Source organism: Mastigoproctus giganteus, chromosome 3 (assembly GCF_048544385.1).
Source record: "Mastigoproctus giganteus isolate SK-2022 chromosome 3, ASM4854438v1, whole genome shotgun sequence".
Classification (NCBI taxonomy): Eukaryota; Metazoa; Arthropoda; class Arachnida; order Uropygi; family Thelyphonidae; genus Mastigoproctus; species Mastigoproctus giganteus.
This window is the reverse complement of record NC_143577.1, coordinates 246,255,379-246,269,798: the sequence shown is the minus strand read 5'-3', so window position 1 is coordinate 246,269,798 and position 14,420 is coordinate 246,255,379. Positions and strand designations below refer to the sequence as shown.

The 14,420-nt window shown below is 37.9% G+C and overlaps 1 protein-coding gene across 1 annotated transcript in view; it reads left to right on the top strand.

The window, feature by feature from the left end:
• Positions 1-14,420, top strand: part of Nf1 (neurofibromin 1) — a 1,111,953-nt gene that overhangs the window by 665,269 nt on the left and 432,264 nt on the right. The window contains exon 29 of the mRNA XM_090369763.1: positions 4,266-4,396. Coding sequence (XP_090225889.1) covers positions 4,266-4,396 — 131 coding nt within the window. The remainder of the gene's footprint in view (positions 1-4,265; positions 4,397-14,420) is intronic.

Genomic DNA, 14,420 nt, shown 5'->3' with positions numbered 1-14,420 from the left:
CTGTTTATGTAGGATCTACCATGGAAGTGGCACAGCTTTGAGCAAAACAACACGAAGCTTCTGTGCAGGCGGGTCGTTCAAATGCATCGGAACTTTCATTCCACACAATAAGTGAACGACATTCATTTGGCTTTAACGAAACAAAAATTATAAATATTCAACACAATTACCACAAACTACTTATTACGGAAACCTTAGAGATGAAACTACATGTCAATATCCGTAGACCATTCCTATTGTCCAACGATTGGTCACTTTTACGCATGTGTGAAGAACAAACACTGCAATATAAGACAAAAGTTTCGGATTGTAACAAAAGGAATGTAGAGAATAATCCCTCCATATCCATTAAACTTTTTAGACCCCTAAATTTAACTCTAATGTCAAGCTACAGGACTGCAGAAAATAATCGGTCCATATTTATTAAGTGTGGTTTACACTTTCAAAATTTAATTTTATGTCAATCCATGTAATGGTTTCCTTGCTGCCAGAGGGCAGCAGTAAATAACTTCGGAGATAGTGCCTCGTCGTTGAACCCTTTTTCAATTTTAAATTTGCTACTGTCTTTTTCTAGTCTAATAAAGGAGGTAGCATTTTCATATATTTTCTTCAAAATCATAATGTATGGGGTATCTGTGCCTTGTCTTTCATGTGCCTGAAACATTGCCTTATGCTTTATCTCAAAGACCTTTGTATTATTTTTACTTTAGTCAGTTTTTTCTTTTCTTTTCTTACATCCATATTAAGTGTGCATCTTACCATTCTGTGATCACTTCGAACATTTACCTTGTTCAGGATGGTAACATCGTTCATAATATATATATTCTGTTATTATTATTATTATTATTAGCCATATGGTGCAAGGAAGCCTGAGGCTTTTGCTGCATCAGCCAAAAAAAGAATAAAAAAAATTTGAGTTAGAAGGGAATCACCAAGAAAGAGAAGAACGGTGATATCCAGCTCAGGACCCTGGGTGTGCCAAGCCCATACTCACCGGATGTGAGCCCCTGGGAGGAAAGTGAGGATTAAGTCAATTTCATTAGATGTTAATCCATTTGGACTTTTCCATGTCCACTTTCTGTTCACCTTTTTGTTGAAAAAAAGTGTTCATTACTGACATTCCTCAAGATTCTACAAATTCCACAAGTCTTTCACCTCTTTCATTTCTTTCACCAATTCCAAAATGTCCTATAGTTTCCCTTTCTGTGCTGTTTTGTCTCTTTCCAACCTTAACATTGAAGTTCCCTATAATGATCATGTAGGGAGTTTTCTATTCATCTAGAAGTCTCAATTTCAGTGTACATTTCTTCATCATTGTGGCTCGATGTTGGTGCATATATCATTATAACCTTTAGTTTGTACCTCTTAGAAATCCTGAGTAGTAATCCTTACACCCTTTGTGATGTATTTTTGAATTCCAAAATGTTTTTTCTATCTTTATGGACCAAAAAAGCAAGCTCCACCTTCACTCCTTTCAACTCCACCTTCATTCTTTTCATATGTCCCCTGGAAAATTTTCCCCATTCATTCTACTGTTTAGTTACCAAGTTCTGTAGCCCATGTATTTTGAAGCCTTTGCTCATGTGGATGTCCTTTTGCCAATCTTGCCAAACACATTGCCCATTTTTCAACCGTTTCAAGAAGTGCAACTGTTTTTTTTGGCATGGTCTTTTTTATACTTGGCCATTCTAGAACAGTATTTCTAGTGCAATCTTACAATTGCCTTATGCTGTATAATTATGACCTCTGTATCTCTACAAGCAAATGTTTGATAAATCATCAATTGGGCACTTCAAAAATTCAAACATCGGTTGAATTTTGAGAGAAGCACAGGTGCATATACACCTGTGCTTCTCTCTCCTTAATTTAGTGGCACCTCCGTAACCAGGTGGGAAGGAGCAGGAATGTGTAGCACACGCTTCTTGATTAGACCGGAGTTCGAGCCCGCCACCACCAAATACGGAGGATGTGGAAAGGTCAGGGAATGACCACCGCATATCCCGGAGCAATATGGCTTTAGTTGCTAATGCTCCTAAAAACCAAATAACAAACAAACCTTAATTTATTCTTAGTTTGTTTTGCTTAAAGAACAACTGTTATTTGGTTTTAGTATAATAATAAGTATCAAATAGTGTAATGAAAGAGGCCTACGTGCTCTGGATTCATACTACGAAATTTTTTTTTATTTTTATTTCTCAGAGCAAACTAAACTAAAATTACAATTAATTACCTTTCGGCTGAGTGGACAGCCTTCTTCAGATATAAAAATACTTTGAATGGCAGTTGGAATAGAGTTGTGAACTGCCAGGCGCATGGCTAATTGTTTGAGGTTGATGTTTGTGGATAAATGCCCTCGTGGATGACTCATCACTGTTGGCGTTGCTGTTGGTCGTCACGTTGTCGCATGCCTGTAGATCGCGTGCGTTTACACACGCACCAGATCACATCCCCTTTTGGTGTTGCTATGTAGACGATGTGTTCGTAGTTATCCCTAGAGACTCAGGTCAGCGACTCCTAACCCACCTCAACTCACTATCGCCCTTCATAAAATTCACGATTGAGCTGGAGTCGAACAACACTATTCCATACCTAGATACCCTCGTTCAGCGCGAAGACACATGCTTGAAGATGACAGTTTATCGTAAACCTATGTGTGCTGCCCAATTTACCAACTTCCGGCCAGCACACGCGCGGGGCCACCTCCTCTCCACTGCCCGAACCTTGCTAACTCGTGCCTGGACACACTCCAGCTCCGCAGATGAAAGACGCAAAGAGATCACCAGGGTCAAAGTAGACCTTACGAGGTGTGGCCATCCCACCGACATCCTTGACAGGTGTGATCTACAGGCACGCGACAATGTGACGACCAACGGCAATGCCAACATTGACGAATCATCCACGAGGGCATTTATCCCATACTACCCCAACCTGTCGCAACAGATCAGTAGAATCCTAAAATCACATGGGATAAAGTGCATCCAACTCCCAGGCAAGAAACTACGTTCTCTCATTTCCAACGTAAAAACACCCATCCCCACCCTTCTACAGAGCGGTTTGGTCTATCGCATCTCTTGCCGTGACTGCACTAGCTGCTACTTTGGAGAGACTGGACGTCGACTCGAGAAACGTCTCTCAGAGCATAAAAGGGCGATCCGTTTGGCAGATGTGGAACACTCAGCTATCGCCGAGCATGTCTGGACAACCCACCACGACATTGATCCACACCGCGATGTCGTGGACAGGTCCCACCATTACCTAAGGCGCACCTGGTTGGAATCGTTAAACATAAAATGCTCGGATACCTCTTTGAACAGAAACAGTGGTTGTCAAGTTAACCCCATCACAGAAGCAGTAATTCTGTCCATAGACAAACGCTGGCCACGTCACCACCATACATCACAGCCACAAACATCAACCTCAAACAATTAGCCACATGCCTCACGCACCATCCTGGCAGTGCACATCTCTATTCCAACTGCCATTCAAAGTATTTTTCTATCTGAAGAAGGCTGTCCACTCAGCCAAAAACTAATTAATTGTAATTTTAGTTTAGTTTGCTCTGAGAAATAAAAATAAAAAAAATTTTCGTAGTATCAAATAGTGTGTTTAATGTGTATATTTGAATTTTATGCTTATTGTTTCTCTGTGCATACTAAAGGAATGCAGTGAATTATTTAATAAGTTTAAATAAAAGTATTTTCAAATAGCATTATAACTCTTCTTTTTTTACTGTATTTATTGAGGATACTAGAGTGTCATTTTTAATCCATTAAAAGCATTTTTTTATAAAAAGGTTCAGCTATAATCACCTGAAAAAACAGTTGTCCAGCTTGAAATTTAACTTTTTTTATAATCTCTTATAAAGTAATCTTGCTTTGATGACTAATTAGATAAAAGGAAGCTTGCTTTGATGAATTTTAATTAGAATATGATATTAATCATATGCATATAAAACATTAATACATGAAACAATTACATAAAACATGCAATTAAAAATGCATATAAAACATTAATACTACATAAAAAAAAAAAAAAAAAAGAAAAACACATAATCTGATCCAGAATGTAATCCAGTCATAATACATTATTTTAATTTCTGAAATATGCATTTTCACCTTATGATTTCTAGGAATACATTAATTTTATAACCTCAGTGATATTTTATAGTTATTTCTGTATTTATGGTTATATTTCTTGTGGTCATATTTTGGCTTAATATCCATAAGTGCAAATACTTATGGATATTATTACTTTATCAATTTCAGATTTCCCCATCAGCTTCGAAGTATGTGTCACTGCCTTTATCAAGTTTTAAATAAAAGGTTCCCAAATTTTCCTCATAACATTAGTGCAGTTGGTACTGTTATATTTTTGCGGTTTATCAATCCTGCTATTGGTAAGTCCAGTTTAGTGCTTCTCTTCTTTTTCAGAAGACATATAGAACAAGTTATTCGTAAAATCAGAATATATGCTGAAAAGATTATATATCTTGTCACAAAAAATTGTCATTTATAATTAAATATATAAATTAGCATTATAGTAACGTCTGACTTAATTTTGTATTATGCATAAGAATACCATCTGCCTTGTATAAATTCAAAACAAAATAAAGAACTGGCAACCTTATAACTATAGTTTAGGGAGGGAAAACATTTTGTTTTCTCTTTTTAACATGAAACCAACTCTTTGATTCAACTTTTTTTCTTGACTTTGATGGCTACTATCACCTGAAAATTTAGTACAAGCTTTCCAGCTTTAGTGGGAGACTCCTGATTCTTGGCTTTTCTCATAATGTTCAGATGAAGACTGATGTTTCTTTTAAAATTGTGGTTATGCTACTGATGTTGAGGAAAGGATGGTTCCAGGATAGGTGTGCAGAAATTTGTCTTCAGCCAGTAGTTGATTGTTTGAACAAGCTTTCATCTAATGTTATATAGTAGATGGATAGTTTGAACAACTCAAAGGAAAAATTTGACACTCTATTAAAGGGGGATGGACAAGTGATATGGGAAGTGTTTCGGTTATTATTATTTTTTTTTTTGTCTGATGATGTATAAGCTTGGCTTCTTGCACATTTCCTACTACTAATACCAAATACTATTTAAAAAAAGAAAGAAAAAAAACTTAAGATAAATATACATGAATATCAATATAAATATCCTTTGCCAATTATGAAATGTCCAATTGTGATTTTGGTTATTTTTAGATTCATCTTTACTCACCACCTTTGTTTTAGTTATTCGCATTTCCATTTTGCCCTCCAGTTCACCACATGGGTTTTGCTTATTTACAGGGAATGCAGTGAATTGATGTTTGCTAACTTCCTTGACGAGTTGAGATAAAAAAAAATATATATATATATATATATATATATATATCTATATTAAATTTCAAATTTTTCTTATCACTTCATATTGGGGGCACTGGAAAGTAATGTCATTGTTACTAAGAACAGTTTTTTTTACAGTGAAAATTTTTTTTTTTTTGAATGAATGAATGATCTTTATTAAGTACTAAAAAGAGTATAGGGACTAAGTACAAAATACTCATCATGGTGAGGTGTTAGGGGGTTATTGTAGAAAATATATAAAATACATCCACCCCATGATGGGTATTGTAACCAAGCACACAGGGCGGTTTATTATTATTATTCTTAGTAGTAGTAGTAGCAGCAGTAGTAGTGGCATATGATGAATGAAATTTCAATTTTATTAAAACTATCCACTTCCACAACAACAGATGGCAGTTTGTTCCAAAAATGAACCACCTGCTGGCTGAAGACAACCTCTGTACATATAGCTTGAAACCATCCTTCTCCAGTTTGAATTCATGGCCTCTCATGTGTTTGGTATAGGCAAAAGGAAGAATGCTATCAGCATTGAGCTTGCTTAATCCATTCAAGGTGTTAAACACCTCAATCAGATCACCTTGCAGGTGCCTAGTCTGCAGACCTGCAATTTTTTTTTTTTTTTTAATGAGAATAACAAGTACAAGAGGTATTAGAATGTATAGTATTTAGTACTGTGAATGGGTTGAAGGCTGAGAAGATGAAAGAAGATACTTGTTGACATTAGACTTGAATTTATGTAGATTTTAATTTTCAGGAAATACTTAAAATAGTAAATACGTTTTTCCAGAAAACTGAAGTTGAATGAATAAATGAGGAAGAAGAAAAGTTGGTGTTGTGAATTTGAAGTTGGACAGTAAAAGGATGTTGCAGGACATTTTTGAACTTTTTCAGAAGAGAGACAGGAATTATAGAAGCCAATTCAGAAGAATGGTGCCTATATGCAGCAGAAACAGTAAGTCTATTAGACATTCTGTTTCTATTAGACATTGCCTCAGATGTGGGAACAATATTCCATGGTACGGTGGATTTGTGATTTCTACATTGTGAACAGCTGGTTGGAAGAAACGTAATGCTGAGAGAAAAAGAGAGAACCAAATTTTTTAGATGCAGAGGATTTGTAATGTGCTTATGCTAAGAGAGATAAGAAGCCAGGGGCCAGGGTAATCCCCAATAGAGATATATGATCTTACCTAGAAACCAGAGTGCCATTGAAGATAAGCATGTGTGGAGAAGATTCCTTTTAGCAAGATATAAGACAGGAATGAGTTTTAGAAGGATTAAAGTCAACTAAATTATCTTTTCCCCAATGTTGAATTTCTTGGGGATATGCATTTAAGGAATTGCTAGTGGATATTCGAGAAGTTGAAGCCGTTCGTGCACGGCAAGTTTTGTTAAACTGGAAGGTGTAATGCAATGTACTGTCATTGGAAAAGCTATGGTTAGGATTTGTAGTCAATAGAAGAAGGTCATTAATATACAAGGGGAAAAGAGTGAAAGGAAGAAGTGAACCTTGAGGAACAACAGTATTAGTGGAGAAGTTAGAAGATAGAGAGCTATCTACCATCACCTGCAGTGAGTGGTCAGAGAGAAAACTAGGTATCCAATTACAAAAAAACAATTAGCAAACCATAAGATGGAAGGTTATTTAGAAGAACTTTACACCAAATACAATCAGAAGTCTTCGAAATATCAAGAGCAATTGCTTGAGTTTCACCAAACTTTTCCCCTGAATTTTGCCTATGTGGGTAAATAAGCCAGAATATCACCAGTGGAGAAACACTGACAGAATCCATATTGGGGATCATTGATCAAGTGGAAGGCTACTAGTTAGTTTAAGAGTTGGCAGTTAGTTGATTTCTCCATTATGTAAATGTCAGTGCAATAGGATGTTAATTGGATGGGATGGAATTGTTACCCTTTTTAGGAACTGGCTGGATATGAGAAAATTTCCCAACGTAAGGAAAAAATATCTTTGAAATAAGAAAAGTCTAAAGAGGCAACATAGAACAGCACACAGCAGCATAGGTTTGGAGAACAAGAGAAGAAATACCATGAGGACCTGAAGCTTTCTTAGCATTAAGATTGTTCAAAATCCTTCTAACATCATTTTGACGAAAGACCACAGGAGTCATTTAATGGAGTGTACTGGGGATGGTAGGAGGTGGTTTACCAAGATCATCAAGACATGAGTTAGAAGAAAAGTAGGAAGCTTGCAGGTCAGCCATCTTTGGATGAAGTGGTAGATCCATCTGATTTTGACAGAAGTGAGAATAGAGATGGGCAAAAGTTGCAGCCAATAGCTTTGGAACACCAGAATGGTTTGACTACTATTTGGACAAAAATCAAGTTTCCTTCTCTTAACCTGTTTGAAAATTTAGTTTGGACTGATTAATAACTGCTTTACAATTGTTACAAGCTTTGGTTTAAGCAGAAAAGGAAGCTGGAAATTTGGATACAAGCCAATTGCGATATGCAACATTGTTATCTTGAACAGGCTTAGCAGATTTATTGATAAACCAAGGTTTAGATAAAGGACGACATTTTAAGATGGAGAGTGGAATAAAGGATTTCATCCCTACAAGAAAAATTTTACTGACACGATCTGAGCAATAAGAGTGGTTTTATTATAATAATAACCTTAATGGAAAAAAACCACGTAACATCCTGCCTAACTATATTAGACCATCAGAAAGTTGTGATCTTGAGGTACCTACAGGGCCACTCACTTCGACCATATACTTAGAAAGGTTGTTTGTGATTACAAGATAAAGCATGTTGACTGCGTGGTTAGGATTATCTGCTATTATGGTAGACAAATGAACAATCTATGCGAGGTCATTGGTAATTGCAAAACCTTAGCATCTCAACTAGCTGGATTCGTTTGAACAGAAAAGTTATGAAAAGGAAAACAGAAGAATGATTCAATGAAGAAGGTTGTACACTTATCATTTGCACATCTCTTCTAATAATTTGTACAGTCCTTTAAAAGGAATGGATGAGTGGGAGATGTCAGAAAGTGGTAATAAATGGACACTGCCCTTCGTGGACTAATGTTACTAGTGCAGTACCCCAGGGTTCGGTTCTGGGCCCATTGTTGTTTTGTGTATTTATCAGTGAAATTGATGAAGGTATATCAGACTTAATGTCCAAGTTTGCAGATCATATGAAGGTTGGTGGGGTTGTTAATGACAGTAAAGACAGTATGCTACAGCAACAGGATCTAGAAGAGGTAAGCAGATGGGCTGAGAAGTGACAACTGGAGTTTAACATTGTCAAATGCAAAGTACTGCATAATGGGTAGCAGTAACCCAAGAGAAATGTCCAACTGTGTGGTACTACATCCAGGGAGGTAGAGAATGAAAAAGACCTTGAGATAATTCTGCAGTCAGACATGAAGTTCTCTGAGCAGTGCAGACAGGCTGCCAGAGCAAGTCATGGAGTTTTGTCAATGATATATAAGAATTTTGCTAGCAGTCACAAGGAAGTGATTTTTTTTTATAAAGCAGTGGTCAGGCCTCACCCTGAGTGCTGCATACAGGTCTGGAGGCCTCATTTTAGGAAGGATGTAGAGATGCTAGATCGAGTACAGAGAAGAGCAACAAGATTGGTGAGAGGAACAAAGGGATGCACTATTGAAGAAAGTATTAAGTTCTGAAAGTTGCAGCATCTCGATCACCTGCGAGGTGATCTGATTAAGGTGCATAAGGCCTTGAATGGTTTGAGCAGGCTCAATGCTGATGGGATACATCCGCTTGCTCAGATTAAGAACCTGAGGGGCATATATTCAGATTGAGGAAAGAGAGTTGTAGAATAGATGTGAAGAAGTTTCCCTTTAGCCAGTGGGTAGTTGATTGCTGGAAAAGACTTCCATTTGTTGTTGTGGGAGTTGATAGCTTAAATGAATTTAAGGCTGAACCAGACAAACATTTGGAGTAAGCAGATGGGTGGGTTTTTTTGTTTTTTTTTTATGTAAACCCCAAACACGAGAGGTATTACCAACCTATAGTACTTAGTACTGTGCTTGGGTTGGAGGTTGAGAAGGCGAAAGAAGATATTTGTTGAACTTGGACTTGAACTTCTGAAGACTGTAATTTTCAGGAAATACGTATGAAGGAAGATTGTTCCAAAAAACGGCATTTGAATGGATAAACCAGGAAGATGAAAAGTTGGTTCTGTGAGTTTCAAGTTGGACAGTAAATGGATGTTGGCTAGTGGTGGCACATGTTCGGACTGTTTTGAAAGAAAGAGCGAGAATTATAGAAGCGAATTCAGAAGAACAGCGCCCATGGAAGTAACTGTAGAAGAGGCATGCAGCAGAAACAGTACATCTACGAGTCAGCGAGTGGAGAAACTGTTAGAGATGAATCATTAATTAACCTAACTGCCCTCTTCTGAATGGAATCAAGAAGCCTGAGAGAGGTTTTGGCGCACCACCCCAGATGTGGGAACCATATCCCATTGCAGGGCAGATTTGTGATTTATACAGAGTCAGCAGCTGTTTGGAAGAAAAGTAACGCTGAGAGCAAAAGAGAAAACCAAGTTTTTAGATGCAGAGGAAGCAATATTTCTCATGTGCTTGTTCTAAGAGAGATTAGAAGTCAGAGTAATCCCCAAAAGAGATATATAATTTTGTCTAGAAATCGGAGTGTCACTAAATATAAGCATAGGAGCAGAAGAATCCTTTTTGTGAGATATAAGACAAGACTGAGTTTTAGAAATGTTGAAATCAACTAAATTGTCTTTGCCCCACTGGAGAATTACCTGAAGATCGGCATTTAAGGAATTGGTAGCAGATTTTCGAGAAGTTGAAGCTGATTGAAAGGGCAAGGTTTCTCAAAATGGAAAGTGGAATGCAATGTGCTCTCATCGGCAGAACTGTGGATAGGTTTTCCAGTCACTGAAAGAAGGTCATTAATATATAAGAGGAAAAGAGTGGGGGAAAGAACTGAACCTTGGGGGACACTGGCATTAGGGGAGAAGTTAGAAGACAAAGAGCTATCTACTCTCTGATCGCTCACCCTCAGTGAGCGATCAGAGATAAAACTGGATAACTAAAAACAGTTGGCAAACCATAAGATGGAAGCTTGTTTAGAAGACCTTTATGCCAAACACGATCGAAAGCCTTTGAGATGTCAAGAGCAACTACTTGTGTTTCACCGAACCTTTCCATTGAATTAGTCTATAAATGGGTAACATAAGCCAGAACATCAACAGTGGATCGACACTGATGGAATCCATACTGCCGATCGTTGATCAGATGGAAGGTTTCTAGGTAGTTTAAGAGTTGGCAGTTAATTGATTTCTCCATTACTTTAGAAAGAGTAGAAGTAATTGCAATGGGACGATAATTGGGTGGGAGGGATTTGTCACCCTTTTTAGGAACCGGCTGGATATGAGCAAATTTCCAAGCAGAAGGAAAATCACCTTTGGAATAAAAAAGTGAAAAAAGGTGGCAAAGAATAGGAGTAAGTTCAGGAGCAGAGGTTTTGAGAACAAGTGGAGAAATACCATCGGGACCTGGAGCTTTCTTAGCATCAAGATTCGTCAAAATCCTTCTGACATCCTTTTGACGGAAGACCACAGGAGGCATTGAATGGAGCGTGTTGGGAATGGTGAGAGGTGTTTTACCAAGATCATGAATACATGCGTTGGAAGAAAAATGGGATGCTAGCAGTTCAGCTTTATCCTTGGCTGAAGTGACAACAGAACCATCTGGTTTGGACAGAGGTGGGAGCAGAGATGGGCAAAAGTTACGACCAATAGCTTTGGCAAGAGACCAGAATGCTCGGCTACCATTAGGGCAAGAAGCAAGTTTTCTACTCTTAGCCTGCTCAAGCTCTAGTTTCGACTGATTAATAACTGTTTTACAATTGTTGCGAGCTTTAGTGTAGGCAGAAAATGAAACTGAAGACTTAGAAACGAGCCAATTACGATATGTAACATTCTTCTCTTGAACAGCCTTAGCACATTTATTGGAAAACAAAGGTTTAGATAAAGGACGAGATTTTAAAGTGGAGTGTGGGATAAAGAATTCCATTCCTGCAAGAATAATTTCACTGACATGTCTGAGCAAACGTTGACATCAGAAGTTTTGAAACAGTAATCCGACCAAGGAAGAGAAGAAAAGAAATCTCACAGGTCATCCCATTTTGCATTCTTGTAATGCCAAACAACACGAGGTTGGGAATAGCCATGAGATAAAGGCTCCATTGGTGAGCAGTAGTTAAATCAACTGATAACTGAGATTCTGTCAGAAAAAGTACATGGGGTTTGGCAGACTGCAAGTGGAAATGGACATTGTTAAGATTTGAATTGAGGCCATGTATATTTGTGAAATGAATTAGGAAGTGCTTGAGAAGGCTTTTTTTTTGGCTGATGCTGTATAAAGCTGAATTCAAAGCAGAACTAGACAATTTGGAGCGAGTGGATGGGTGAAATGAGAAGGGTCTGTGTTTTTTTTGGCTGATGCTATATAAGCTTGCTTTCTTGCATCATGTGCCTCAATTGCTAATGCTAATTTAATCAAACTACCCACTTTCACAATGCCAGATAGAAATTTGTTCCAACAAATGCTTTCAGCCACTAGCAAAATATGGAAACTAAAATACAAGATAACTGGTTTTCAGTTTGTTTTAGCCACTAATCAGTTTGTTGCTGAAATCAAATTTTGCACATTAATCCTGCAAATATCAAGGATTTTGTGGATTTATTGGATGATTGTTTTCTACAGCAGCATGTTCGGGAGGCAACTAGAGGGAGTAATACTCTTATCTGCAGTGATTCTTCATGCATTAAGGATCTGCAGATAAAGGAACCACTAGGTAGTGGTAGTAGTGGTGGCATGTGATGCAAGAAAGCATGTGTATGAGCTTATGCAGCATCAGCCAAAAAAAAAAAAAAAAAAATCACACCATTCCCTGCAAATGCCTGTCCAGTTCCTCCTTAAATTTATTCAACCTATCAACTTCCACAACGACAGATGGAAGTTTGTTCCAGCAATTAACCATCTGCTGGCTAAAGGCAAATTTCCGGACATCTATTCTACATCTGTCTTTTCTTAATTTGATTTTATTCGTAATCTGAACAAGTGGATGGATCCCATCAGAATTCAACGTGCTCAACCCATTCAAGGCCTTATACACCTCAATCAGATCACCGCGCAGGTGCCTAGTCTCCAGCCACTGCAATTTGCAGAACTTAAGCCTCTCTTGGTAAGAGGATCCCTTCATTCCCCTCACCAGTCTTGTTGCCTTTCTCTGTACACGGTCAAGCAAATCTACATCCTTCCTAAAATGAGGCCTCCAGACCTGTACACGGTTCTCAAGGCTTTTCCTGACCATTGCCTTATACAGAGGGATAATCACCTCCTTTTCCCTGCTAGCAAAATTCCTATATATCATTAACAAAACCCCATGACCTGCCCTGGCAGCCTGTCTTTTTATGAAAATCCCAAACACGAAAGGTATCAAAACCTATAGTACTTAGTACCATGCATGGGTTGAAGGAGAAGTATGTTCAGAAAACTTCATATCTGACTGCACAATTACTCCCAGGTCTTTTTAATTTTCTACCACCTTAAGTGTAGTACCACACAGTTTGTACGTTTCTCTGGGGTTATTTCTACCCATATGCAGTACTTTGCATTTGTCGAGGTTAAACTTCAGTTGCCACTTCTTAGCCCATCTGCCCAGATTATCTAGATCCTGTTGCAGTAGCACACTGCCATTACTGTTATTAACAACCCTGCCAACCTTTGTATCATCTGCAAACTTTGACATTAAGCCTCATATACCTTCATCAATATCATTGATAAATATACAAAACAACAATGGACCCAACAGCGAACCCTCTGGAACTCCACTAATAACATATAGTCCACGAAGAGCAGCACCCATTGATTACCATCCTCTGTCTTCTCCCACTTAACCATCCTTTTATCCATTGTTGCAACTTACCCTTAATACCATTCTGTTCCAATTTGTACAATAGTCTTCCATGCGCAACAGTGTCAAAAGCTTTCCTGAAATCCAAATATATGATATCAAAATTATTTTTTGCATCCAGTTCCTTTGTAACCACATCATATTATCCTATCAAATTTGTCAGACAAGACTTTCCCTTAACAAACCCATGCTGTGTCTGAATTATTGCTGCAGTCTTGTCTAGATGATCCTGCAATGCATCTTTAACCAGTGACTCCATTATTTTACCCTAAACAGAAGTTAAACTAACTGGTCTGTAATTACTCGTGTCACCCTTCGGGTCGAAGACCCCCCTTTGTGAATTGCGGATACATTTGCACATCTCCAGTCCATGGGACCCTCCCCTGAGTCCAAGGATGCTCTCATAATTATGGTTAAGGGTTTGCTTAGTTGCTTTGCCGCCTCCTTTAATATAACTGGATAGATCAGATCCACCCCAGGTGCTTTTCTTCTTATGTTTAACTTCAACAATTTCTCCTTGTTATGATTTCCAAACCTTAATAACTCCTCGTGTGTGAAAGTAGATGCAAAATACTCATTCAGTTTGTTTGCTATCTGAGCAGGATCATCAACAGTCGAACGATCGATGTCAAGTGGACCAATCAGATTCATCCCTTTCCTTTTAGAGTTTATATAAGTAAAGAAATCCTTGCTGTTTTTCTTAGCATCTTTTGCCAAGGATTTCTCGTAATCCGCCTACGCCTGCCTAACCTCCTTTGTCACCTGATTACAGACTAGCTTATATCTACCGTAGGCTTCTGGGTCGCTTGATAATTTATATGCATCCCTTCTCTGTTATGAGTCTCATTAATTCATTTGATAACCATTTAGGCCTAAACCTTGGACAATATTTCTTAATAGGTATGAAACTTTTAGTAGCATCCACGATTAATTCCTTGAATGCTTCCCACTTGGAATTTACTGTTCGTAACATCGTCAGTTGATCCCACTGTATAGAATTAAAAACTTTCTGAGACCACTGTACTCACCGGGTTAGCCTGGCAGAGTTATATTATGAGAAATCAGTAGCAAAGTGTAGGGATAAGGAATTGTTTTTTATATAATTGCAAAGAAGAGAAGCACAAACC